Consider the following 27,623-nt stretch of genomic DNA (forward strand, 5'->3'; position numbering starts at 1 on the left):
CGTTATACTACACCTTGTAACCCCGGACCACATGGGAACGATAGGGGTTAACAATGTAAAATCGTGTTCAAGGGCCGAGTAAATGCCCAATGGCATGCCCAGGGCTAAAAAAGTAAAGAAAAGAATAAATAATGAATAAAGAAAAAAGAAAAAAAAACACATTAAAATAATACAAAATTACAACAAAGAAGTTAGTTCATGCAAAGTGAACATCCCACGATAGGCATTTGCTTCCTGACATGTACATAGTTTAACTGGCACGTCAGTGTCCCAAGTAGCGCGGCTGGATGTTTTTACTGTGCGGAGAGTTTTATTTTGTTGCAATGTTTAAGTCGTAGGATTACTTGAAACACTACTCCCCCTCCTCCGATACGGACTTAAGTGTTGAGCAAACATAACGCATATTCTTTGCTGTCCTCGAAACTGGACTAAATATAGTAGACTACAGTAGATCTATGTCCATATTGGAAAAAGGTTAACAAACATAAAAATGTCGTGAACGGTTAACGAGTATTCCCTGTCCATTTCCGTTTATATTTTCGTTCTTACTTTTTACATCTCCCCGACACTCTACTTAAGATTACCTTGGGTAAAGTTGTACAAGAAAGTGACCTCTGCAGTAACTGATGTGTTAAAAAGAACAGTAACTTGCGTTAAGACATATGCGATTTTTTTTTCTGCAAACCAGTGCATCTTAAGAATTTGTGAAACACTACTGGGATATAAACTAACGACGTAACTAAGGAATCCACATAAGACACGAAACTGTCGAACGACACAGGGTACGCATCACGAAATCACGTGGTTGCCGATTACCAGTCATGTGATGTTTTTTTTCCTAAGTATGTCATACAACTGAATGAAATTCATGGGTTGTCGAACTTACCACTATATGTACTAGGGTATCGGTAAGTTGAAAGTTGTTTAAAACATGCCGTCAGTGGAGAGTTAAGAGTGAGCGTATTGTCTTCGTCTCATGGTTGAACCACCGATGGCTAGTGTGGATGCACTGGTAGCTCGAGCTGGGTTAACGATTACGTGCAGGCCGATCTACGATGTAGTTCATTCACGTTAAACTGCACACTACAATAATATGCATGCGTATCAACTGTCGACGTTGACGTTGCATGACATATTTCCTAACTTGAAATTTTAAATAGGACTTTTAATAGATCCAATCTCCTACATTAAGGGATGGAGGTTTAAACCTCCGTGATTAAGGCTCTAGGCTACATCAAATAATGCACCTTAGTTATCACAGAAATTGTAATGTTTAAACACGGGTTGGAGTTTTGGTCAGATGATAGCAGATACCTCAAGGTATGTGCAAACACACAGAAAAATCTGAACATATCACCGTGTTTTTTTTTTATACACAAGTTACTTGTGCCTCATATTGCCATATTGCCTCATATTGTCAGTGATTCGTTGTGCTGTACTTCCTTGTGTCAGCAAAGTAAGTTGTAGATGCGATGTTGGAAGGGTAATGAGGGTGACCCAAGCAGGTAGTCTGGATAGAGAGTATACTGACCCAGGCAGATAATCTTGATAGAGTCTATTGACCCAGGCCGGTAGTCTGGATAGAGAGTATTCTGACCCAAGCAGGTAGTCTGGATAGAGAGTATATTATGTGACCAACAGGTAAATTAATGCCACACCTTATGTGTTGGGTTTTCCACCTTGTGGTGAATGTGGATGATGAGTGTGTTGTTTCTGGTTTGCTTCTTATGTGAAATTTACATGATCTTGCAATTTATCCTTAGCTGTGTAAAATGGATTAAATATATATCCCCATTTTCTTGTTTTTTGCAGGCAATAGTGGCATTCCATCATTATGAAGGGGACTTTCTTCTCGGGCCCTTTTGTCTTGATACTAGTCCATTTGTCATCACAAGCATCCAGGCCACATATAATATTTATTGTTGCTGATGATTTGGTAAGACTTCAGGGCTCAGTTTTTCCAAAGGGTATTTGAACTTGAGCTCAGTATTAACTTTAGTTTAGACCTAAATATCATTGATTTTGCACTTTGCAGCTTTAGACTTTTTTTTTTTTTTTTTGGACAAATGACTGTGTACCTGAAACCGCTTTCCTTTTTTATTTTTATTTTCATCGTTTGTTACAGGGTTGGAATGACGTCAGTTTCCATGGTTCTTCCCAGATCCCTACCCCCAACATAGACAAACTGGCATATAATGGCATCATCCTGAACAATTACTATGTGTCACCTATCTGTACACCAACCAGGAGTGCTATCATGACCGGCAAACACCCAATACACACAGGTCAGTGTTCTCATCATGACAAACACACACCACAAACAGGTCAGTGTTCTCAGAATGACACATGATGCACTCAGGTCAGTTTTCTCACTTTGGCAGACCAACATCTTGTACGCACGGATCAGTTTTCTCACTGTGGCATACAGAGACCCAATACACACAGGTCAATATTCTCACTATGACACACAAATAGACACCCTACATGTATGCACACAGGTCTGTCTTCTTGCTATGACAGACATCCTGTACACACGTCCATGTTCTCACTGTGACAGGTAGACACCAGGTATACACAGGTCATTGTTCTCACTGTGCCAGGTAGATACCAGATACACACGACAGATTTTTCGCTGTGACTAGTAGACACAAGGTATACACAGGTTGGTGTTCTCGCATTCCTGGCAATGTTGTGGACTGCTTCTGATTCTGATTATGTTGTGGACTGTATCTTTTCCTGATAATGTTGTGGACTGTATCTTTTCCTGATAATGTTGTGGACTGTATCTTTTCCTCAGGTTTACAGCACAGTGTCATTGTTGGCTCTCAGCCGTATGGACTACCCCTAAATGAGACAATCATGCCACAGTACCTCAAACAACTTGGTTACACCTCACACATCGTGGGAAAGGTGAGCTATCCTGTGATAAATTTAGCATATCTGTGATAATCGATTATCACATTTTCTTAAGTATATGTACACGAAAAATGAAAGTGAAAGTTTGAAGACGGTGTTGAAAGACAACGATGTAAGAAAGAGGATTTCTTTTGGTGTCTCTCACACAAACACTTATATGCAGCACTGTTCATTCTTGAAAAAAGGGGAATCCACCAAAAAGGGGAATCCCAGTGTTTCATACAATATGTAATGTGTTTATACGTCACAGTAGTACCACAACAGCTTCAGTAGCTACATGTAGGTGCACAGTGTTTAAAGTAGACATAATTATAATTGTTTTGTTTTTATGCTACATTATTATGACTGCGATATGTAAATGGATTACAATACCACATTTCCTCTAAAAACCCACACATACAACTTTATAATGTATGAATATACATTAGTTGATTTATATCATGCAGGAACTCCTTCAGAAAGCACATGTATTGAAATTTTTAAAGACTAACGAAACTTCCGTGGCCCATTTGCCTAGAGAGGGGCCATAATCTTTTAGTACAATAGCCACACCCTTCTTATTAAAAACCAGCTTAAGCTGGCTCAGCTGTCACTTTATGTCGGGGCCTCCGTGGCTCAGTCGGTTAGCGCGCTAGCGCAGCGTAGTGACCCAGAAGCCTCTCACCAATGCGGTCGCTGTGAGTTCAAGACCAGCTCATGCTGGCTTCCTCTCCGGCCGTACGTGGGAAGGTCTGCCAGCAACCTGCGGATGGTCGTGGGTTTCCGCCGGGCTCTGCCCGGTTTCCACCCACCATAATGCTGGCCGCCGTCGTATAAGTGAAATATTCTTGAGTACGGCGTAAAACACCAATCAAAAAAAAAAAAAAAAAAATCAATTTATGTCAGTGTGTGTCTGTAGTATGTTGCATAGGTCAGAGTGTTATACAAGGCCTTGCACTTTTTTCCAGTCCTACACTTGATTACCATTGCCTAGTTGAAATATTCTTGAATGCAGAGTAAAATTCCCCGTACAGTATGTTTGGTGTTGAATGTTGTATATATCCACCATATGATGTAACAGGTTGAGGTATAGATGAGCTCACCTTTTCACACCTGGTGGCAGTTAGGTTGAGGAATTAGGGTATGTGCTGTGTGATTTGCCTGATTTCTGCTTTGTTTAGGGCTGAAGGGATGGTTATTTAGTTAATTTTAATGTGTTTGATTTCCAGTGGCATTTAGGCTTCATGAGCAAGAACTACACGCCGACGTACCGAGGATTTGATTCACACTTTGGGTACTGGCTGGGGGAAGAGGATTATTATGATCACACTTCTGAGGCAGATTATGTAAGTAGGTGTCCTCAGCAAATGGGATGTATAAGTAACCCACATTGCTGACAGTGCTAAGAAAATTCTTTGTGTACATCTTAACACCTTTGAAGTTAAGGTATCTGCCGACATGAACAGGAGGCCTTGTTAATGGTTATTATGATAGATTATACCAGGGGCCTCCATGGCAGAGGGGGTTAGCACACCAGCACGGTGCAATGTCCCAGGAGCCTCTCACCAATGCTGTCTGTGTGAGTTCAAGTCCAGTTCAGACTGGCTTTCTGTGGATGGTCGTGGGTTTCCCCTCGGCTCTGCGAAGTTTCCTTCCACCATAATGCTGGCCACCGTCATATAAGTTGAATTAAGTCCGGCATAAAACACCAATATATAAAAGATAAAATAAATAGATTATACCAGGGCATTATTTTATTTTAATATCTGCTCTTCAGAAGTTTTTTAAAAGTTTGAGTGATGTCACGATGACTGATGATCATTTGATGATGGTGTTTTAGGGAGCCTGGGGCCTGGACTTTCGCAGGAACATGGATGTGGTCAGGAACGCCACAGGTCAATATTCCACAGAGTTGTTTGCTGAGGAAGCCGTCACTATCATCAACAGACATGATGAAACACAGGTGAGTAGACTTCCATGAACAATTTTAAAGTCTTATCTGTACACGCAACCATTGGGAATGTACACACTCAGGCAATTTTGTCAATGCAGTCCTTATATGTAAATACAATGGAAGACTTACTGTCTCACTGAGCTCACATACACAGATAGTTGTGACGTAGTAAAGGAAAGAAGAAATGAGTTCACAGCTTTGGATCATCTTGACACAGGTGGGAAGGAGTTTTACGAGTTCTCCATTACCATAGCACCATTGTTCTTGTACATTACATGAGAAATGCCCTTACAATTCTTGGGGCTTGCAAGATTTATGATTTAAGGTAGACAGAATAGCTGAAGGGTGGCAATGAAAAATGAATGTCCTGTAATTTGTCAGCTGACAGCTGTCAGCAGTATAAACCTACTGACATGGGGTCTGCTACATGCAGTTGTGTCATGACATGACTGAAATAATGTTGAAATCTGTGTTAAACCTCACACAAAGAAACAGACAACTATAAATTCAACTCATCGTATTGTTGCGTGTCTTATACAGTTACTATGGTCAATTAGCTTTGAGTCTGGTTGCCATGAACATTTGTTACCCATTTGGCTGATTGTGCAGTTGCAAGTCTCCAACAATCAAGTGGCCTTGATTCTTGTTGCCTTAAAGATTTGATGTTACTCTAAATAATTGTACAAAACCAAACCAAGTAATTTTTTTGCATTAATTTTATCAAATGTTACCCTTGCAAGTAGTGAAATAAAGAAGGATTAGGATAAAACGTCATTACCTCTGTTGCAAGTACATATAATTACACAGGGTACCTCTGCTTCTAGCTCATATAGGGGTAGCCTCTACTACAAGTCATTACACAGGGTACCTCTGCTTCTAGCACTTTTAAGTGGGATCCTCTGCTTCAAGTTGTTACAAAGGATACCTCTGCTTCTAGCTCATATAGGGGTAGCCTCTACATCAAGTCATTACACAGGGTACCTCTGCTTCTAGCATTTATGGGGGTAGCCTCTACTACAAGTTATTACACAGGGTACATCTGCTTCTAGCACTTATAGGTGGAATCCTCTGCTGCAAGTTGTTACACAGGGTACCTCTGCTTCTAGCTCATGTAGGGGTAGCCTCTACTAGGAATTGTTACACAGGGTACCTCTGCTTCTAGCTCATATAGAGGTAACCCCTACTAAAAGTCATTACCCAGGGTACCTCTGATTCTAACACTTATAGGTGGAATCCTCTGCTGTAAAGCGTTACACTGGGTACCTCTGATTCTTGCACTTGTAGGTAGACTCCTCTGCTGCAAGCTGTTACACAGGGTACCTCTGCTTCTAGCACTTACAGGTGGAATCCTCTGCAGCAAGATGTTACACTGGGTACCTCTGCTTCTAGCACTTATAGGTGGGATCCTCTGCTTCAAGTCGTTACACTGGGTACCTCTGCTTCTAGTACTTATAGGTGGAGTCGTCTGCTTCAAGTCATTACACAGGGTACCTCTGCATCTAGTACTTATAGGTGGAGTCGTCTGCTTCAAGTCATTACACAGGGTACCTCTGCTTCTAGTACTTATAGGTGGAGTCGTCTGCTTCAAGTCATTACACAGGGTACCTCTGCTTCTAGTACTTATAGGTGGAGTCGTCTGCTTCAAGTCATTACACAGGGTACCTCTGCTTCTAGTACTTATAGGTGGAGTCGTCTGCTTCAAGTCATTACACAGGGTACCTCTGCTTCTAGTACTTATAGGTGGAGTTGTCTGCTTCAAGTCATTACACAGGGTACCTCTGCTTCTAGTACTGATAGGTGGAGTCGTCTGCTTCAAGTCATTACACAGGGTACCTCTGCTTCTAGTACTTACACTGTATAGAGGGAATGTCTGGTCTCCAAGAGATAGAAGTAGACGTACTGTGTGTAACCACGTGACGTGCTTGAAGTAATTTACCTCTGCTTTTAGCACTTTCATGAGAACTTGCAAGGGGCACATTTACCAAAAGGGGAACAAATCTTTGAAAAAAAGAGAGTTGCAAATTTTTTTGTTGGGAAGTGAGTTGGGTTGGAGGCAGAGTTTGGAAGTGGGCTCAGACATGAGATATGTTTTCTCTTGGCTCTAGTTTCCAGGGTCAAATAAGATGTTAATACCATTAAACTCTGATTGAGATGCTTTGCTTGCAGCCATTGTTTCTGTACCTGCCATTCCAAGCTGTGCACAGTGGTAATGGGGACGAGGAGCCCCTGGAAGCACCTCAGAAATACATTGACAGATTTCCACATATCAAAAATGTCAAGAGAAAAATATTTGCAGGTAGGTGTTTGGGCATAGCGCCGCATGTATCCCAAGATGAAAGGAAGATAGGTCTTTTCAACTGAGAGTAAAGTTTGAACCTAGCTTGTGCTGACTAAAATTCAGCTTTATGTCAAATTTGTCAGGGACTTTGTGTGTGGTGGTTTCTGCCAAGGCACTTTTATGCTTCAGTAATAATCCAAGTTGCTGATGTGTCTACAGCAGAACTGAACATTGGGCAATGACCATAGACTGTTGGTGAGTGTCCTCATCAGAGGGAAATGATACTGAATTGATATGAACTTGTAGAAAGTGATAACTGTGTCTCTCTGTTAATGAAATGCCAGAATGTGAAAAGCCATGAAAGTTCTGAGTTTCTGCATGGGGCCCTCCCTGGCCTGGTGGGTAGCGTACTAGTGCAGCACAATGACCCAGGAACCTGTCACCAATGCGATCGCATGAGTTCAAGTTCTCTGGTTGTACATTTGAAGATCTGCCAGCAACCTGCAATGTTTGTGTCCTCTGGGCTTTGGCTGGTGTCTTCCGGCCATAATGCTGGCTGCCATCGCATAAGTGAAACATTCTTGAGTACGGCGTAAAACACCAATGAAATAAATAAATAAATAGCTGCATTAATATAGCTGCATTAATATAGCTGTATTAGATCGTGCATTGTAATTCAGACTACAATGCTCTATAACAGAAACACATACATGGGAAGGTCTGCCAGCAACCTGTGGATGGTCATGGGTTTCCACAGGGCTCTGCCTTGTTTTCTCCCACGATAACTCTGGCCATCGTCATATAAGTGAAATATTCTTGAATGTGGCCTAAAACACCAATCAAATAATTAAATAAATATAACAGAAACCTACATTTTATTTTTATTTCCTGTCACAGGCATGGTATCAGCCCTGGATGATGCTGTTGGTCAAATAACTGAAACATTATTGGCCAAGGGAATGCTGGGAAATTCCATCATTGTCTTCACCACAGATAATGGTGGACCAGCCAATGGGTTTGACTTCAATGCTGCGTCTAACTGGCCTTTGAGGTATGTTCAACCACCATCCATTTTCTAAGTAACTAGTCTGCATCCTCAAATTGTCCTAATGTTGATTTTCACCCGGTGACATCGAGAATTGTATGATAACATGTATATAAACAACTAGTGCATATGTTTTATTCTGCCTTCTAATTGCAATCATTGTCAGGGAATATATCGAATTTTTTTTATGATTGATTTATTTATTTTGTTTGGTGCTATACGCTGAATATTTCATTTATATGACAGCAACCAGCATTATGGTGGGAGGAAACACATCAAATAGAAGTGAACTCTTTATAACAAGCAAGCCATTTTCATCTGAAGTGAGCAGTTCAACTGGTAGAGCAGCAGGACTACACACCCTATAGAAAAATTCTTAATTTCACTCCAGAGCATCACTGTACATTAATATATACGTTATATATCTTCATGGTTTTAATTGGGTTTGATTTATACAGAGGTGTGAAGGCCACACTATGGGAAGGAGGAGTGCGAGGGGTGGGGTTTGTCTCCAGTCCTCTCCTACAGAAGATGTCCTACGTGTCTGAGAACATGTTCCATGTCTGTGACTGGTTACCCACTCTGTTTCGGGCTGCAGGAGGCGACTCCAGTACCCTAAAACACATGGATGGTTACGACATGTGGGACATGCTCTCTAACAACGATGAGCCAGTTAGATCAGAGATCCTCCATAATATTGACCCCATATCTCAGATTGCTGCCCTGCGAGTCAAGGATTACAAGCTGGTGATGGGCCAGACATACGGTGGGGCGTGGAGTGGGTGGTACCCTCCCTGGCAAGCGGAAGATGATGACTTGGACACCCAGTTGACTTTCACATCACTCAAGGGGCATCAGGATGAAGTCAGGTCTGAAAGCTTGACCACTCAGTTTCAAGGTGAACAGTCAGTCCCAGTAAAGTGTGGAACCAAGCCTGCCAATGCTAGCACCAACTGTCAACCTACTGTTAAACCATGCTTGTTCCACATTCCGTCAGATCCATGTGAGTATAACAACATAGCAGCCGAGTTTCCTGACCTAGTTAGACATATGATGCATCGTCTGACCGAGTACAACAACACCGCAGTACATCCCCTCAACTACCATCTACGCCAGGACCCAGCGGGTAACCCAAAACTTCATGGTGGAGTCTGGTCGCCATGGAGATGAGACTCCCAGTAGATAAATAAGATTTGGGAAGAGCATTATGTCATAGAAAGGAGTGGAAGATGCTGTGTAAAAAACATTTTAAGGCCGAATATGCAGTTCTCGCTATTCTTCCTGTTTGACAGAGACTGTCAGCATACTCCTTACAGCGAATGCGTTGCTCTGTCGGTTTGGTTTACATCACTGCCACCAGTAGACAAGCTTGTTTAGCCTTACCCTCACCACTTCTTAGCCCGGAGCTATTTAATTAGCAGTCATCACTATAATTGTTTCATATTTTGGTTATAAACACTCTTTAAATAAAGTGAATGTATGTGTATGAAGTATCATTAGAAACATGGGTTGAGATGAGTTGTTTGTGTTTTCTGACATCACTTCCTGCCTCATCACTGTGAGTGACCAGTGACCTTGGCTTTGTTCAAAGATTTCTGGACAAAAGATGCTATCGATGGCAGTGATGTAAAGCGAATGTAGAGAGCGCCTCGTGAGCTGTTAGGAGTATGGTGTGTCAGTAGGATTAGTCCCGTTTGACTCTACAATTGTCAGTCGTCTGTCTTGTTCAAGTATTAAGGTGAGGCTTCTATTTCCTTCTATGCTTTTCCCAGCTGTGATACTGCTGGCCAGGAAATGCATTTCAATGTTAGACATATATTTTGGGGGGAAACAGTTTATTTTGTAGAGAAATTGATAATCGATTTTGATGGATCTTTTTCTGTTTGCTTTTTTCTTAATATCGAATATAGCTTTACAGTGTTTGAGAGTAAATCTACATTGTAATGCTATCTTGCCATGATGGACACCATGTACAGTGTATCAGTACTCCCTTAACCAAACATCCTCTCTTGTACTTAATCTGTTGATTAATTATGCATAAGTATGCATATGGGGGTTACTGTAAATCTTCAACCTTTTAAATTTCCAAAGGACTTTTTTCAGGGGAATTTATCCATACAATTATTATAAAAATGTCGCCTAAAATGATTTGTTTGTGTCACTATAGATGCAAGCTTCATAAAACTGCACAACCACACTCTGGAGTTCTCTCAGAGTGTTTCAAAATGTTGGTTGCAGTAGTGGTTGAAAAGGTTGAAGAATTGTGGTATGTGGAAAACAATGATGGTAGGACCATCTACAATGACAAAAGTGGTACATGCATATAAATGACACTTATTTAGTGCTCTTTGTTGTCGATCCTTGGGATCCTGTATATAAATTGATTACATATTTTAATTCCAATAATATGTTTTACATTGGTTCAGTTCTCCCTTAAGTGCTATATGGGGCTGTATGGAAACAATCAGACTGGTACTCAAATGGGATAATATTTTGACATAAAGACCTGTGGTATACAAGATTTGTATTAGTTGTGCTCCCTGTGTACTGTTGAAATTGTAATGTATAACAAAAACTTTAATTTTTTTATCTATTGGGAGGTACATGTACTTTAATTTTCATGAATACCTTGATGTTAGTAGATCAATAATAGAATCTGGACTACTGTTGTTGACTTTTCCAAAGACAGTTAATTGTTTGTGAATATTTGTTCATATCCAAGAAAGTATCAATATTAACACGGTTTGTTGCTGGCACGCTTTCCTGCATCCGACAAGTACTTGTACGTGTATTGTTGACATTACATGTAGACTGGCATAGCATTTTAAGTGTTGAAAGTACTCGCCTGGTTCTCTGGATGTCTACATGTGCCATAATATGGTGGTACAAAGATGATATTTTTATGCAGTATATTTCCACTTATAAATACCAAAATCTGCTCACCATAATGAGATTAATATTTTGGGTGGATGGTGTATCGATTTTGTTATGATTGAATTGGGTTTACACTGGTATATATTTATTTTATAGAGACACATTTTTGTCAGAAAGCTTTAAAATGAAAATATGCAAGCATTTTGATCTATAAACATGCTCCTTCACATTTCAATAAAATGTGTACTAAAAATTTGTGATTGCACAGAAGTTCCCAAACATGCTTTTCATTTCTGTGTGAGATTGTCCACTAAAGGAGAAGGAAACTGATGGAGCAGAAGAGAATGCCTCTTATCAGCGGTTGTCTCTCTCTCTCTGTTGTTTTGTCAAATATTTGACATCCTATCTTTTGACGTTCCAGGTGATTTGACGTTTACTATAACTCTTCTAAATTTTGATGGGCTGTTCTACAAGCATTTACTTTCTGCGAAATTTGAACAATATTACGAATTTTGACTATTTTTTTTTTTTAAAAACAGAAGTCAAAATGACCTTGACATCAACTATTTCCTTTAACATCTAAGACAACAGTTCATTTACATTTGAGGTGTCTGAAAGGGTTAGAGAATTTTTCACTGATAATGGCAGGATAATTCAGGAAGAAATGAAACCAGATTGCATGGAGCACTGCACTCACAAAACCTTCTGATTGAGAGCCAAAGCCATTGAAGCAAGATTTGGATTTTAACCTGCACCTTTGGTTTGTGGTCAATAAGCTGGAGCCGTAATGCTAATTCAAAGCTGCTTAAAAAATCTGAGCAAACTTTTATATCAAGACACCCACATACCATATCTAACACTAATCAGATGCATTTGAGTTGATATATCATACTGACATCAATTTCTTGACCAGCAGACAAACGTTTGGTAAGCTAAGGCAAAACATAATCACCAGGATCCATGCCTAGGTACCCGAATGGCATATCTGAGACCAGTCCAAACTGTGTAAGCCAAGATATCGCGCGGAAACAAAATTCTACATGCAGGTATTTATCGTTATGATTGGTCTTTGATGCCATAATGAAGAATTTTTCACGTACAAGGTGGCAGTCAGGTTTATGGGTGGAGAAAAGGGAGGGAGGGATAAACAAGCTGAAACCATGTGTGTACAGGGGCAATAAACACAACTAACCAATCCGTCAAACATGGAATATTGTAACACAACACACAATAAACAGAAATTGAAATTAAAACACTAGGAACATTTAATTTATGTATACCATATGCAGATTTATTGTTATGGAAATCCTTCACAGCTGGTTTATAAGGTTAGTTATTTTACATAAATATTTATATTTTGTGCATTTGGGAGAGGTAATAGGTCAGGTCTTTCTTATTGTGTATTATAGATAAACTGAAATCCATCGACTTCAATGTTTCCCGAGGTCTTCACCTTGTCAGCTGATACACACTCACACTCCTTGATCAGGGGAATCTGTAAAATCATCAACACAAATAAGTCTGTTTACACTGGCAGATAACAAACCGCTACATCAAAAACCTTCTTGGAGATTTACACTCAATCTCAGACCAGATGTTCAATAGTGTATGTGGAGTTTAGCTTGGAATTAACTTTAGTCTGGTTTTAAATGTCAGTATTTTATCAAAACATGAATGTATATTGTCTGTTTGATTTGAGGTTTAGTATCCCTTTCAATAATACTTGGGTCATATAACCACAGCTTGTTCTTGTAGCAGGCTATACCCAATGTGGACATATTTTTACAGTGCTGCCTCACTGAAGCACCACACAAAACACATTAGACATGACACCTCACCCAGTCACATTGTGCAGACAACAGGATGACCCGTACTTGGCCTTTTCCTCTTTATATGCTCAGTATCAAGCAAGGTACATGCACTACAAAGGTTACACATTTCAACGACATGACTGGATATGACTGGATTCTGGAATGAACCATTTACACATGTGCAAGAACACAACTGGATTTAGCCTCATGTAGTCCCACAATACAGTCTTGAACAACCGTTCCTGACATACAGAGTAATCAGTATTGACAAACACTGATTGGCTCTGTATACACAAATCTGTTCAATCCATTTCTTCTCATCCTAAATACTTTATTTTAATGTTTAAATGTTAAACATTGAGCCACTCATGGAGTGTATTTAAAGGTTATATTGAACATTCTAATTAATGTCACATTTCACCTTTTGAAATCCGATTTATATGTCTTTATATATTGAAAAATTCCGACATCAAAACAAAATAAAACCACGGCTGCTGTGTACAATATTGCCCCTTTTAACACTCGTGTCAAAATTAAAACGAAACAACACCCTTTATCAATCAAAAAGTCATGCTTACTATAGCATTATGATAAATTGTCATGCTCACCTGTTCTCGTTTGACCTTGTTATCTTGGCACTTCACCTCGGCAAAAACATTTCGGAGTTTGGACGGGTGACAACACTGGCCAGTGACACTGCCGCATCCACCTGAGCACTTATTGATGGCTTGGCGTTGGGTTGTCACACAGCCCTCCTTAGTTTTCACATGGCCAAAGTGAGGCATAATCCCACACTCCAGAGGTTGATTTGGTGTGTCAACTACAAAAGATGCAGAAGAAGGAAGAGCAAAGTTAATATTAACTCCATCAAATCCACAAAATGAATTCTAGAAGTAAGAATTTTAGAGGTTGACAGAGTAACATCATAGGCTTTGTACATCTACACAACAATTACAATGTACATCAAAAGGCTGCAAACTTTTAAATCAGAGTAAGTGGAAAGGTCTGATATCTGCGGGTGAAGTGCGGATTTCCCCTGGGATCCTACTATGTAGGCCGTGAAATATAAGTGAAATATTCTTGAGTATGCCATAAAACACCATAAAAATAAATAAATAGATATAAATCAACAGTTGTTATCTATATTCAAACCCTGTGATGTCACACCATGAATATATCAATTATCACTCAAGAATTCAGAAATAATGGTGAAAATCTGGTATTGGATGAAATATGAGTAACACATAATTTGCTTGTCTTACCTCCACATTTGTTAGGGTACAGCATGTAGACGGTCTGTTTGAGAAGGCAGGCGTCTCTGTCTAAGCTACACTTGTTCTTCACAGTCTTTGTCCCATTACTGTACATTCCACAGACTGGCTGTTCCCCGAGTCCTTTACAGTCAGGACATTCACACACAGCCTCCTTTCCTCTCGTCACACACACCTCTCCTGGTCCCTGGCACTCCTTGGAGGCACATGGACCTGGGTATGATAACATATACACACTTTAGTCAGCTGTTCTATATGTTTACACATATACATACAGACAAATTATATAAAACAACACAAACAGAATTTATACACATCTTGTTTTCTATGTCCAGGAATACATGCACAAATCACACCCATCCTACTTTTCTATTCCTGTTATATATTATAAACACAGTGGTTATACAAGAGTTTCCAGTTAGGAATCTTCTGTGGGCACAGCTGTGACACAGTCATTCCATTTACTCAGTATATACCATATATGAAGGATATATAGAAATGTATTTTCCTGATATACAATCAGTAAGTTGTGAACCTCATAATTTATGTATTTTAAGGTGCGCAAAGTATCTTAGTAATTTGCACACAGGAAACCTGGGAGTTTGGAGTTTGAACTCTTTTTATTGCTAAAGGTAAAAGTTCTACTGTATCATGTGACCAGCCCAAAATGTTAGGCAATCATTTTTGATCACATTTACTATAACATGGGTGGCTGAAAAAAGTTTCACACAAATAAGTTGAACAATGGAGAAAACTGAGGAGCTGGATGTTGGTGAACTTCTTAAGGAAAGACATCTGACAGCCACCTACAGATGGTTGAGGATTTCCCCCCAGGCTTTGCCAGATTCCCTCCTGCCATAATGAGGGCCAGCGTTGTATAAGTCAAATATTCTTGAGTATGGCGTAAAACAGTATTCAAATAAATAGCTAAATAATTAAAATAAAGGAAAGAGATGGCATTTATGTCTGGAACAGGGTGAGACAGGTGATCGATTAATTAATGTCAACAAATGTTACTAAACATTTTTCACAAATCATATGATACAGCAGGACTGTTTTTACCTTTAACCCCAAAAGAATTTGAACTCAAAACTCCCCTATTAGATGGTAAAAACTTCTCTTGTTTATATACTCACTTCCTTTGCAGGGAGCCTCATAACAGTTACCAGACTCTTCCAATACAGGGCAGGCCTCACCCTCTCCTATCTTGTCCTGAATTATCTCCCTTGTTCTCTTGATCACACCATTACCACAGGTAACACTACAAGGTTGCCATGGGCCCCACTCTGCCACAACACAGTCTGTAAAAACATACAATATAGTTTTGTATCTATTTGTCTTGTCATTCTGATACATCTCAGGTTTTACATGCCTTGCTTAAAATAATATTACACCTGTCAGCGCAGACTACACTGCCTATTTTCAGATGTCACAAGTATGAATTTTTTTCTACATATGTAAACATCACAAACCTCTTTTTTTATTTATATTTTGGAGAAAAAAATCTATTTATTTCTTACAACTTTTTAGCCTACATTACGGCAGTCAGGTTTTGGGTTTCAAGTATCTGACCAACCGCCTATAGCTGCAGTTGACAAATCAAGAGCTGGATTTGAAAACTCAATGTCATTGGTCAAGGCTTCTTCGCTTGGCGTTCAGCATGAAGGGAATAGTGCAACGACTGGTTGACCAGTATCAGTATAATGGCTCAGGCGGGGGCGGCTTATGCCTTCGGTAAGTTGTCTCAATGAAGTAACACTAGATAAAATAGCGGTGGAAATCCGTCCTGCAACAAGGAGGCACATTACATACACCTTAAGGATTCCTTCGAAGTCATATGACTGAAAAATTGTTGAGTAGGACGATAAATCCCAAGCACTCACTCACTCACTCACTCATTGGTCAAGGGCCTGACAGTTGTATTGAGTTGGCACTTTAACCCGCCTGAATAAGCGAGGCTCATTTGTTAGGTAAAATAATACATACTACTACATACTTATACTGAATTATATAAGTTTTACACATATAAACTCACCGACTTTATCTGGGCATTGTCCAAGTGAGGTGATAACCTGGTCATCATCTGGGCTCTCATTACACTGGTACTGTTTGAAGTGGCAGATGCTGTAGAATTGCTGGTACTTGTCAGTACATACCTCTCCTGTAACCATGCATGGTAAAATAACAACACATTGTGGAATGAATCAGGCTGATGCTAACACTTAGAGCTTTGGACAATCCCTTTACTGACACATGGCATATGCATCAGAAGAACAATACAGCAATGGTAGAAACCTTGATATGTGTTATAGCAGCTAAGCTCACCCTTTACTGACACATGGCATATGTATTAGAAGAGCCATACAGCAACAGTAGAAACCTTCATCTGTATTATACCAGCTAAGCTCAAAATGGCATTATTTGTGTTTAACACAGAAATCTTCCCGAATTTGTTAGAATGCATCATTTCCCTCTACGATAGAAAACTGCAGAAACAAATTAAGAATATATGCAGAGCTTAAGGTCACAAAAGAAGAAGATTTTCTCCATTCAGTAAACTGTCAGACCAGTGTAGACAGTTATACCTGCACAATAACCCATGTATCAATTTGGACAGTTTCTGACCACATCTACTTATACATACAAAACCAGATACATCATGTGTATGAGGAAGTGTTGGAGATAACTGACCTGACTCCTCTTCCTCCTTGGTACAGGCTTTACATCTACAGTTGGGCTTGCCAGCTTTGTTCAGTGTACACTCTTTGTGACGTGGGCACCTCGCATCATCACAGGTTCCTGAAGAGAAATAGCAATTTTCATCCATGGTCATAAATGTACTGACACTATGAACAAAGTCATCACTGGGTATCAGCCTTTTCAGTAAGTTCTGTGTATCAGTTTACCTTTGTAGTACACAAGTAGCGTGAATCTGAAAACAACTCACTCGGCATTTTGACATTTATTTGACGGTCATCAAGATTTAAACTAAATTTAACTGCCACTAAAAAATTAAATTTACATCGTTCAGAAACTGTCTGGCGGTTATATGAATTTACTGTTTTTTTCTCCTGTACCTATGTTTGCTTGATTGATGTTTTACACAGTACTAAAGAATATTTCACTTATACCACGGTGGCCAGCATGATGGTGCGAGAAAACCTGGGGGAAGCCCAAGACCATCCGCAGGTTGCTGGCAGACCTGCTCACATACGGGCAGCATGGCCGGAGAGCAGGCCACAAAGGCAAAATAGCCTTGAGCATATTGACATTACACCACAACATTTGCAAAGTCACAAAAAGTATCCTGAATTATGATGTCAAATGGATATCATAATTAATCATTTACTGAAATGGTGAATACAATGGAATTCTTGACTCAACAATAATTTTGTTACATGCAAATAGGTACAGTTTCTACAAAGCAGAAGTCTTACGTTTGCAGCTCCCTCTGTAGTCCACTTGGATGTCCTGTCCCATGTTACAGGCAGCGATGACCAGGTCCTTCTCAGACTGGTAATCCACCCCGTTGGTGCCACAGACTTTGCCGTGTCGCTTGCAGCGCTTTCCTTCACACTTGCACTGACAGGTGGGTTTGCCACCATGAACAGCACACACCATTCCTCGTGGACAGGTAGTTTTACCACAAGTTTCTGATAAAAGACGACTAAACTCTTTGAGCATACATTTATATGCATGTTCCTATAGTGAATATATTCCACAGGTATGCAGATATTAGCCCTACCTGAAATAATGTGGCCCTAAGCTATGTAGTGGATGGTTCATTCCTTTCTTTGCGATGGCAATTTGTGAGCAAACTCTTGACAAATATGTAGTATTCATACATTACTGTAGAACTATAGTCAATTTAGCTTAAGTACCTTTTTATACTTTAATACTGTGTTTACAATGATGACTGAAAGTAGACTTCAAATTTTAAATCCAGCTACAGGAATTGTTACAGTTTTATAGTATACTCTCATTTACATATCATAAATAAAGTGGCATGGAGGTTTAGGGGTTGGTGTGGAGGGGTAACTTACGTGCACATGTTAACCCATCTCCATGGAAACCAGGCAAACAGGTGCATTCAAATGATCCCTCCGTATCTTTACATTGGGCATTGACATCACAGTTGTCTGTTCCAAAAGCACACTCGTCTATGTCTGAAAACATAGAAAGATGTTACACTCAATCCAAACAACTGGTTACTTTATTATTATTTGATTCAGATTTAATGACATAACGAAGGACATTTCACTCATATGACTAAAATCAGCACAACAGGTGGAAGAATCCAGGCAGAATCTGGAGAAAACTAAACCCTTCAACATGAACTTAAGCCAGACTGAGACGAAAACATAAAAATGATGCCAAAATCAGATAAAGGAGTGCTATAACGTTTTGCAAATTTGATCTTCAATATTTTTTTCAATTTCATTTTTTTTTTCATGAAAAAAGGGGTATTTGAAAATATTTTGTAAGGTGGCTATTTGGAACCACCTCTTGTTATATATCATTTACACATAATAATGTTCTAAATAAGGATGTGATGCATGTCTAATAAATATATCTGAATTTTAATTTGTTCATATCCAAACTTTTGCATTCAGTCTGAAATATGATAATATTTATGAATACATTAAAAAAAATATGATCAAAATCCATTTGTTGGCTGAAAAGACCATATTCTACTGGAAATATATTTATTACACATGTGTTCAATACATTATCATTTATAACATTATCACACAAATATCATTAATACACCAAAAGGTGGCCCCAAATAGCCAACATACAAAAATTGCTTTCAAGTGTCTTTTTCTCTTGAAAGAAAAATCCCCCAAAAGTATGAAGACCACATTTACAACTAACTTTCTGCTCTCTTTCTTCTGGATTTTATGTAATTATTATGTTTTCCCCTGCTTTGAAGCAGGAATTGGCTTTGATCACATGCCTTTACCGGCTCAAGGATCATGTGTAGCAATACCAGGAATTTACCTGACTGAGCCATTGAAGACCCCAATGGTTTGTATTTGTTTATGTTGTCTCCATGTACTACAGTGCTCAAGAAATTTTCCCTTAAATGAGGACGTTCAGGTTTTGGTTGGGTGAAGGAATCTGGAGAGCCCGCACAGCAGTACATCATGTAAATCTTACAAACCACATGGTTTACACCTACAGCCCCAGGAGCAGCTGATTTCACACGTACCCTTATTAGTAAGAGGCCGGTTAGCTAAGGTGGGAGCTGGCCATTTGTCAAATGAGCCAATGAGGGCCCTTCAAGAACTGGTGTTTTACATCATATTTGAAAATATTTCACTTATATTACGGTGACCAACATTATGGTGGGAGGAAATCAAGCAGAGCCCAGGGGAAACCCACGACTATCCGCAGGTGCTGGAAGACGTACAGTCTCACGTACAGTCTGAGAGGAAGCCAGCAACCACATTGGTGAGAGACTCCTGGGTCATTGCTCCATGCTGGCACACTAAACAACTGATTTAGGTAGGCAGCACAAACACCCGTCTTCAAATGTAATGCAGTTATTATTAAAAACAGAACCATTTTTCTCATCTTCAACACTACTGGTACCCTGATTCCTCAATGAACTGACTACGTGTACTTGTCTACTTTATCTTTGATCTTAACCAAGATGGGCTACCACTCTCTAAAAACTAAATTATTTCTTCCTGCAATATTTTGTAGTCTAACGAACTGTTGACATGAAATTTCCACCACATGTATTTGGGAAAGAGGCCAGAGCTGGGATTAATCCTAAACCCAAAAAAGAAATTTTTTTTTTGAACATTGGTAAGAGAAGGCAATGTGTTTTCCAATAAATGAAGCAACCTGACAAATTCAATACACTCACTTCTGCAATCATCCTTGACAAACTCATAGCCTTCAGGACATTCACACAGGTGTCCACCGTCAATGTTAAGACAGTGACCCAGACTGCCACAGTCGGCAAGGTGTGATGCACATTCGTCCACATCTAAACAGAGACAGAAACAAGACTTCATACTGGATCTTTCTCATAGCATTTGTTCTACCATAAAGTTCTACAACAAGGTAGAAACTAGGTGGATAATATACATACACCTTGTGGTAGTCAGGAAATTTACGGAAGCATGTGTGATTTGATGCAATTATGTTATTTGCCAAGCTTTGTATTATTTTTTTTGTGCATACATTTATCTTTATCAAACAGTAAGCTGCCTATGTTAAGCTGTAGAACAGTTTCTTACACAGAAATAAAGGGTTGAGTATTTTAATCTGCCATACTTATTCTGATTGTTTGCAGCATTTACCACAACAGAGAACGATAAAACCTACCCCGACAAGCGCCATCTTTTTCTTCATAGCCCTCACCACAGATACAAACATAAGAGCCACCAATATTTCTACACTTGGCAAACTTTGGATCTCCACATATTTTGGGGTTGACATTGCATTCATCAATGTCTGAAAAAAAGATAAGACTGTACTACCTGCATATACATGTACATCACATTAAAATATCAATGTATTTTATTTACATATCCAAGAAAAGGGTTTTATGTAGGAAATACATGTACATATTATACAAATTTAACACCTGGTTGGATTTATTGGTGTATAATTTTTGTATTCAATGCTCCCAATAAACTACTAGTCTTTTATATTAAGGTAACTGACTACATGGGATGTATTTATTTATTTGATTGGTGTTTTACACCGAACTCAAGAATATTTTACTTATGCAACGGCAGCCAGCATTATGGTGGGAGGAAACCACATTGCTGACAGGCTCCTGGGTCATTGTACCATGATGGCATGCCCCTCTGCCACGAAGGCTCACATGTAGCTTTCCCACGTCTGTAGTCACTCACAGATTTTCACATGCTGAGCTATACATGTATGCAGCTTAATGTGTCTATCATTTTATTGGAAGGCAATTCATGTAAGACTTCCTAACCTACTTTTTGAACCTTTCTGCTTATAACTATTAGTGCAAATTGTTGGAGACCAAAGTACATTGCACTGGGCTATTTCAATGTTTCACAAAACATATAATTTGATCACTCTTCACAGAATAATGCTGTCAGAACATAAATTTTTAACAATTATAGTAAATGGCTTTAAGAGAGCCGCTGATTGCCACCAAGGACCCAGTTGAGGTGATGGAATCTCAAAATTCCCAGTCTAAAGCTGGTTACAAAGTGAACTTAATTCTTATTAGAATATTTATCATACAATACAAGTGTGTATTATTTGCACAGACACAGAGACAGAATAACATTAGCATAAACTTAATCACAAAGGCATTTAGACGCACTAAGTATTAGTATTGGTGTCAATGAATGAAACCGTCATAACCATTTACGACAGCAAATCAGGTTTCTTCCTTAGATCCTTACCCACACAGCTGAAGCCATTGCCAGCATAACCATCCTTGCAGTCACAGCCAAAGGAGCCCACACTGTCCGTACAGATTGCATTGGGGTGACAGCGGTTACCGTCTTCACACTCGTTAATGTTCACACAGCTGTCCCCTTCCCTCTGGTAGCCGGCTTTACACTCACACTTGTAAGAGCCACTGGTATCCACACAGGATTCTGACTGGGTACATCGCGCAGCTGCAGAGTGGGTCGGCTTCAACGAACATTCATCGATGTCTGGAATCAATTGTAAAACACATTTCAGTCTTTGCATGCAAGTCAAAATCATTATGCAATTTAAACATACACACTTTAAAAAAACTTTTGGGACAGAAATCACAATGTGACAAATCACTCCATAAGTCTATTTACAGTATATACCCTAAAGTTTGGCCTGTAAAATTGCACTTTCAGAAGCACATATAATCAACCTTCCCCAAAAAGCTCTTACATGCCCCTATAAGCTAGATGAAACAATCAGAATCAAATAAATAAGTCACATGAATAATGCTAAGCTTTAGGTGAAATACAGTTTGTCCCTACATCATCCGTGATTCTTGATTGTGGGTTAGTGTTGGCATACACTTGCCAGAGCTGCAGGCCATGCCCACAAGAGGTATACTAAATTTTAACTCTGTGAATCATAACTGTTACGCAGGCAAACAACTTTTGTCTTTGTGACTCTAAATTTATACCCTGCGCAGCTAAATTACTACGCAGACTGACCTAATTTTACTACATGACTCTGCATCCCATGGCATCTCGTGACGTGACGTCACTGTCTGCAGTTGACACAGCTAGCATGATTTTCCTTAGCTCAGCTTAACATATACGAGAGATTTGATTCATATTGTAGGGGAAAAATTGCTACCCTTGTGTTGTTATTTAAACCCTGGGTGTGAAATTTTAACTCTGAGCCGCTGGCCATAACTTATAATATTTCTTCAGGCAAACGAGTCAGCAAACAAATGACAATAGGCCATGTAAAAGTGTAACAGGAGTAGCTAGCGGGTTCATTTTTACAGTTAGCCTTGGGGCTGCAGTCATTACTTCCTGAACATTCATCAATATCTGAAAAAAAATCCAGATTCGAAGATTACGCAAAAAACTGGAGACCTATATACACATACTAAATGAGAACAAACTATTTTCCATAAGTACTAAACGCGTTACAGACATGACAAAAGTATATGTATGAGTCAACTTACTGGTACACACTCCGCCTTTGAGTTCAAAGCCATCATGGCAAACGCATTCATAGGCTCCTTTTGTGTTCACACACTTGTCCCCATGACAAATATCCGTCTCTGCTTTCTCGGCTGCAGCACACTCATCTTTGTCTGTAAGGAAGTGGCCAAGTTAGACAGGTCAGCAGAACACAACAACAAGTAGTTTGAAAGCTTACACTTTGCACATGACAGCTTCTTTTGTCTAAGAAACAATGATGATCGAGACACAGGTTAGTTCAGTTTTAATACAAGAGAATACTCTGTGATGTATCTTTATCATACCTTTACAATGAACACCATCGCCTTCATATCCGTCCCGGCATTTACAGGAGAAGGTCAGCTCCTCCTCAATACAGTCAGCATCAGGGCTACAGTTGTTCACAAGGCATGGGTTGACCTCTGTGCAATGAATCATTAAGAAGCAATGAGAATAGCCACTGTAAAAACACAAAAATAAACTTCATAATTTAGTGTTAAGATGGAAATCACAATGTCCATTTGCTTACTTTTACATTCTTTTCCATCTCTGACCGATTCATATCCCTTTGGACAAACACACTGATGACCTCCTCTGGAATTGGAACATACAGCTTTCTTGGGGCAAACTGTTGGTGTTTCTACACACTCATTGACGTCTGAAAAAATAAATACGAATAATAACAAAACATATTGAGCAATGCACTAGATACCATTGCCATAATCATAATTGTACATGTTGAACAAGCTGAATGAAAATTGCTCAAGGAGTTCAAGAGATGTGGTGTTTACAAGCCAGTTGCAAAATATAACCACAATGACCCCAATGACCTTGATCACAGAAAATAAACTGGTTTCTTGGTAAAATAGTTTTAGTAAAGTAAGCCAGGCTACAAGCATTCATGACATACATGTAGTGTGTTTACAAAGAAATGGACAGAGAAACAAACAAACAGATGTTACCACAATACAGCTAGGCCAATTTTGGATCAAGATAAAAATTATAAAAATAACACTGATACAAAACACACAATCAACTTCACATACTTTATATGATGTCAGTGCAATCCCGCAATTGTTTGTTTTAACCACTACATAAACAATATGTACCTGTTGAGGATTATGTTTTGGAGATTGTATCAATTATGGCAGACATGAAAACGAAGTTAACTGACCTTCACATTTCCCATCGTCCCGTTTTCTGAAGCCCGGCAGACAGTTACAGGCAAAGGAACCAATGGTATTTCCACATATGGCACTGTCTCCACATGGTTCACCCCGGGTGCATTCATCCACATCTAGGAATAGGATACAAAGTTTATCAATGTTGAACAATGCATGCTCAAACATGAGATTTCTTATCATTAAACACTCTTACATATATAAGTCAGAAATGGCAGTCTCCAGTCCACATTTTCAGAGATTAAAATGGGTTCGTATTAAGGGAAATAATGCTAAACAGTACAGTGGTGCCTTCAGTTTAAGCACCAATCAAGCAACATATTTTGAAGAAAACCCTAATATACAGATGCAGGTCTATATTTTTACCCACTACATGTATTTAATATATGGAAAAAGACAACTATTCCAAAATACATTTGGCTGACCCATGCAAAATCTAGACCATGATCACTAAAGGAAATAAAGATACTGACCTATACAGGAATATCCATTGCCCTCAAAACCAGCCTTACAGCTACAGGTAGAGCCTCCCTCAATGTTTGTGCAGGTAGCATTTTCATGACACCCACTGGTCCCCTTCTCACATTCGTTGATATCTGGCCATAAAAGTTAAAACATAACAGTGGAGAGCATACTCCCTATGTATCAATGTAAAGCAATACTGTTACACTGTCAGATGAGATAAGAAAAAAAACTATTTCTCAAAGTATACAAGTGTACACTGATATGGACACATGTTCAAAAAATCTGTGAAGTTTGAAATGCCTGCAAAATTTTTCAGCCAATTACCTGTACACTTGCGTCCATCTCCCTCAAATCCTGATTTACACCTACAATCATAGCCTCCATCTTTATCTAGACACTCTCCTGCATACTTATGACAGGTGGCCAGGCCTTCGGCACATTCATCAATGTCTGTGGTAAGAAAGGTGAGACAATCAGTGGACAATCTGCAGGCAACCATGCTCTGGGACATCTTGAATGGCAGGACTCCTGCATTCATTAACCAGACATCTAAGCAAAATTTCATATTTTACCAGTCCTATCCAGAGAGTAGTGAGTCAGGTTACTCTATTGTGCTAGACATATTCTAAACATAAAATCTGTTGATATGAATTTTTAGGCCCTCAGGGAGGAGTCTGTGGCTGAGGGGGTTGGCATGCCAGTGTGGTGCAATGACGCAGGAGTCTCTAACCAATCCTGTTACTGTGAGTTAGAGGTCCAGCTCATGCTAACTTTCTCTCCGACTGTACGTGGTAAGGTTTTCAGCAACCTACGGATGGTCATGGGCTTCCCCAGGGCTCGGCTTGGTTTGTTCTCACCATAATGCTGCCTGCTGCCACACAAGTGAAACATTCCTGAGCACAGCGTAAAACACCAATCAAATAAATAAAAAAATCTAAGTCCTCAGAGTAATTCAACAAAAAGCCTGTGTTTACATGTTAATCTTACCTTGACAGAAGCCAGCTGAGTTTTTCCTGAAGCCTTCCACACACAGACACAGATAGGAGCCTTCTGTGTCCTCACACTTCTCATTAGCCCTGCAGATGTCAGCATTTGTTGTACATTCATTCACCTGTGTACAGGCTTTCCCCTCGCCCTTGTAGCCAGGTTTACAAGAACAAGTAAAGCTTCCCCCAGTGTTGGTACAGTCAGCAGATTCGTGGCAATCATCTTTACCCTCAAAACATTCATCAATATCTGAAAAATCACAAAACAAACCTCATCAAAACTACAACACATTACCTGTCAAAGAACTGTCATTAAACTATCTGCCGAAGATAGATGGAAGCCTGCTACTTTTACCACCATCTGTGATTTTGAAAATGACCTTAAATGTCAACCATGATTAAGTTGCACGTTTTGCTTAAGCCTAGCACACACGCAAAACACTTGTTGTCGAAAAGTGGATTTTCAGATCCTGGTGTCAACTGATTCAGAATATTGGTTACCTACACACAAGCAACATCAGTGGCTCATTTTTGAAGAATCCAGCAGCAAAAGACAGTCACAAAGTACATTCAAGGTCATGTGACCCCAAAAAGTAATGTCACAGCTTCCATTTTTTATGTACTCACACGACATATATTGGTTGACGACAGCGATCTCACAAGATCCAGACTGCCCACAGATGAGAAAGAATCTTGTGTTCGGGCTAATTTGTCCCTGATTTTTTCATTATCCAAAGTTAAACAAGCTGAATCTTTGGATCAAGTGATCCAGACTCTGGAATTTTGTGGTTACCCGCACACCAGTAAATTTCGAGGATTTTTTGTTGTCTGCATCAAGAAATTTGTTTTCGACAAGAAATGTTGTTTGAGTGCGCTGGGCTTTAATTATGAGGGTTTCATTGATCATAGAGAGGTGTTATGACTTTTGGAAGATAAGATGATAAGTCCTACCAAAAAAATGTACATGTAAACTTCAGCACTTAAAGTAGTGTTTTGGTACATATATATGCCACCAAAAATCTACCTTTCTATGTGAATTTTTTAGTCATTTGATCATTATCTCCGTTATATTGTTTTTTTACATTTATCTCATTCCAGGCTTCATGTTGCCTAGTTCCTTAAAAGGCAGTGTTAATAGTCTGTGGTAAGGCATGTAGTAGGTTTACATACATGTCACACTTAATTATTATGCACTGCACTATTACATTGCAAACACAACAGACTAGCTGACACAGCTATGATGAAGACATAGTGACTTCTTAGCTTGTCCACACAATCCATAGTAACCAGCAAGATAACCTATCTCCAGCATGACAGACACTTACCATCACAGACTTTGCCATTTCCTCTGTAGCCTTTCTTGCATTCACAGGAGTAGCTAGCGGGTTCATTTTTACAGTCAGCCCTGGGGCTGCATTCGTTACTTCCTGAACATTCATCAATATCTGAAAACAAATCCAGATTCAAAGATTACACAGAGATTTTAAAAATTGGAGACCTATATACACATACTAAATGAGAGCAAACTATTTTCCATAAGTACTAAGGACAAACCTGGATAGACCTCAGAAAGGCCATTACCCTTCATCACAAGCATGAAAATCCTCGACACGAAGGCACATCTAAACCAGCAAGAGCTGGAATCCAGCAAACAACCTTGGACATATCAGTAGTATCGAGAGTGATGCTTTAGCTAAATAAGTCAGTGAGGCTTAAAGTCATTATTTTAGTTACAGATCGTGTAGGTAACTGGTTACTTCTAATATTAACAGACGCATTTCCTACCTGTACAGCCTTTATCAGGGTTGCCTTCAAAACCAACTCGACACTGACAGTGAGGTTTGGCTCCAGTCGGCACACACATGGCATTCTCACCACATTTTACAGACTTCTCAGCGCACTGGTCAATTTCTGTACAGAAAAAAACAAAAACCAAAAAAAAAAAAAACGCACCATGAAGACCTTATGAAAACACATATAAATATATAAAAAATTAAAACATTTTTTGTTTTTAATTTATATATTTGAATGTAATTATCAACTCTTGGTTTGTTTTTTGTATGTATGAATGTATGTACCCTAATTCTTCGACCTTTTCAACAATCTCTGCAACCAATATTTGTAAACATTCTGAGAGAATATACTGGGAATAGAAATGATTTGCACTGTTTATGAACTTGTAACATGGTTTTCTCTGAAGGCCTATTTCATTGTGATATTGAACTTTAATAAA

At 39.2% G+C, this 27,623-nt stretch overlaps 2 protein-coding genes across 3 annotated transcripts in view; one reads left to right on the forward strand and one right to left on the reverse strand.

Moving 5' to 3' along the window:
- Positions 1 to 658: 658 nt before the first annotated feature.
- On the forward strand, positions 659 to 11,307 carry LOC135461568 (arylsulfatase B-like). 2 transcript variants are annotated; one of them, XM_064738725.1, is made up of 9 exons: positions 659 to 782; positions 1,813 to 1,936; positions 2,126 to 2,285; positions 2,798 to 2,910; positions 4,125 to 4,241; positions 4,736 to 4,858; positions 7,016 to 7,145; positions 8,025 to 8,178; positions 8,631 to 11,307. In XM_064738725.1, exons 2-9 carry the CDS (start codon positions 1,835 to 1,837, stop codon positions 9,340 to 9,342), a joined length of 1,611 nt encoding a protein of 536 aa, XP_064594795.1. In that variant the 5' UTR covers positions 659 to 782; positions 1,813 to 1,834; the 3' UTR covers positions 9,343 to 11,307. The 2 variants fall into 2 exon arrangements, with proteins under 2 accessions (XP_064594795.1, XP_064594796.1); XM_064738726.1 differs by lacking the exon at positions 659 to 782 and adding an exon at positions 944 to 1,057.
- A 1,018-nt stretch (positions 11,308 to 12,325) lies between these two features.
- The window catches only part of LOC135461551 (fibrillin-2-like), a 56,128-nt gene continuing 40,830 nt past the window's right edge, over positions 12,326 to 27,623 (reverse strand). Inside the window, exons 59-78 of the mRNA XM_064738701.1 lie at positions 27,176 to 27,301; positions 26,716 to 26,835; positions 25,392 to 25,640; positions 24,729 to 24,854; positions 24,413 to 24,535; positions 23,933 to 24,055; positions 23,288 to 23,416; positions 23,064 to 23,180; positions 22,761 to 22,892; positions 21,532 to 21,789; positions 20,468 to 20,596; positions 20,004 to 20,126; positions 18,172 to 18,294; positions 17,566 to 17,781; positions 16,820 to 16,927; positions 16,164 to 16,289; positions 15,265 to 15,429; positions 14,120 to 14,341; positions 13,466 to 13,677; positions 12,326 to 12,541 (exon numbers count right to left, since the gene is read on the reverse strand). Coding sequence (XP_064594771.1) covers positions 12,440 to 12,541; positions 13,466 to 13,677; positions 14,120 to 14,341; positions 15,265 to 15,429; positions 16,164 to 16,289; positions 16,820 to 16,927; positions 17,566 to 17,781; positions 18,172 to 18,294; positions 20,004 to 20,126; positions 20,468 to 20,596; positions 21,532 to 21,789; positions 22,761 to 22,892; positions 23,064 to 23,180; positions 23,288 to 23,416; positions 23,933 to 24,055; positions 24,413 to 24,535; positions 24,729 to 24,854; positions 25,392 to 25,640; positions 26,716 to 26,835; positions 27,176 to 27,301 — 3,029 coding nt within the window. The 3' untranslated portion in view covers positions 12,326 to 12,439. The remainder of the gene's footprint in view (positions 12,542 to 13,465; positions 13,678 to 14,119; positions 14,342 to 15,264; positions 15,430 to 16,163; positions 16,290 to 16,819; positions 16,928 to 17,565; positions 17,782 to 18,171; positions 18,295 to 20,003; positions 20,127 to 20,467; positions 20,597 to 21,531; positions 21,790 to 22,760; positions 22,893 to 23,063; positions 23,181 to 23,287; positions 23,417 to 23,932; positions 24,056 to 24,412; positions 24,536 to 24,728; positions 24,855 to 25,391; positions 25,641 to 26,715; positions 26,836 to 27,175; positions 27,302 to 27,623) is intronic.

The sequence above is a fragment of the Liolophura sinensis genome, chromosome 1 (assembly GCF_032854445.1).
Source record: "Liolophura sinensis isolate JHLJ2023 chromosome 1, CUHK_Ljap_v2, whole genome shotgun sequence".
NCBI classification, from domain to species: Eukaryota; Metazoa; Mollusca; class Polyplacophora; order Chitonida; family Chitonidae; genus Liolophura; species Liolophura sinensis.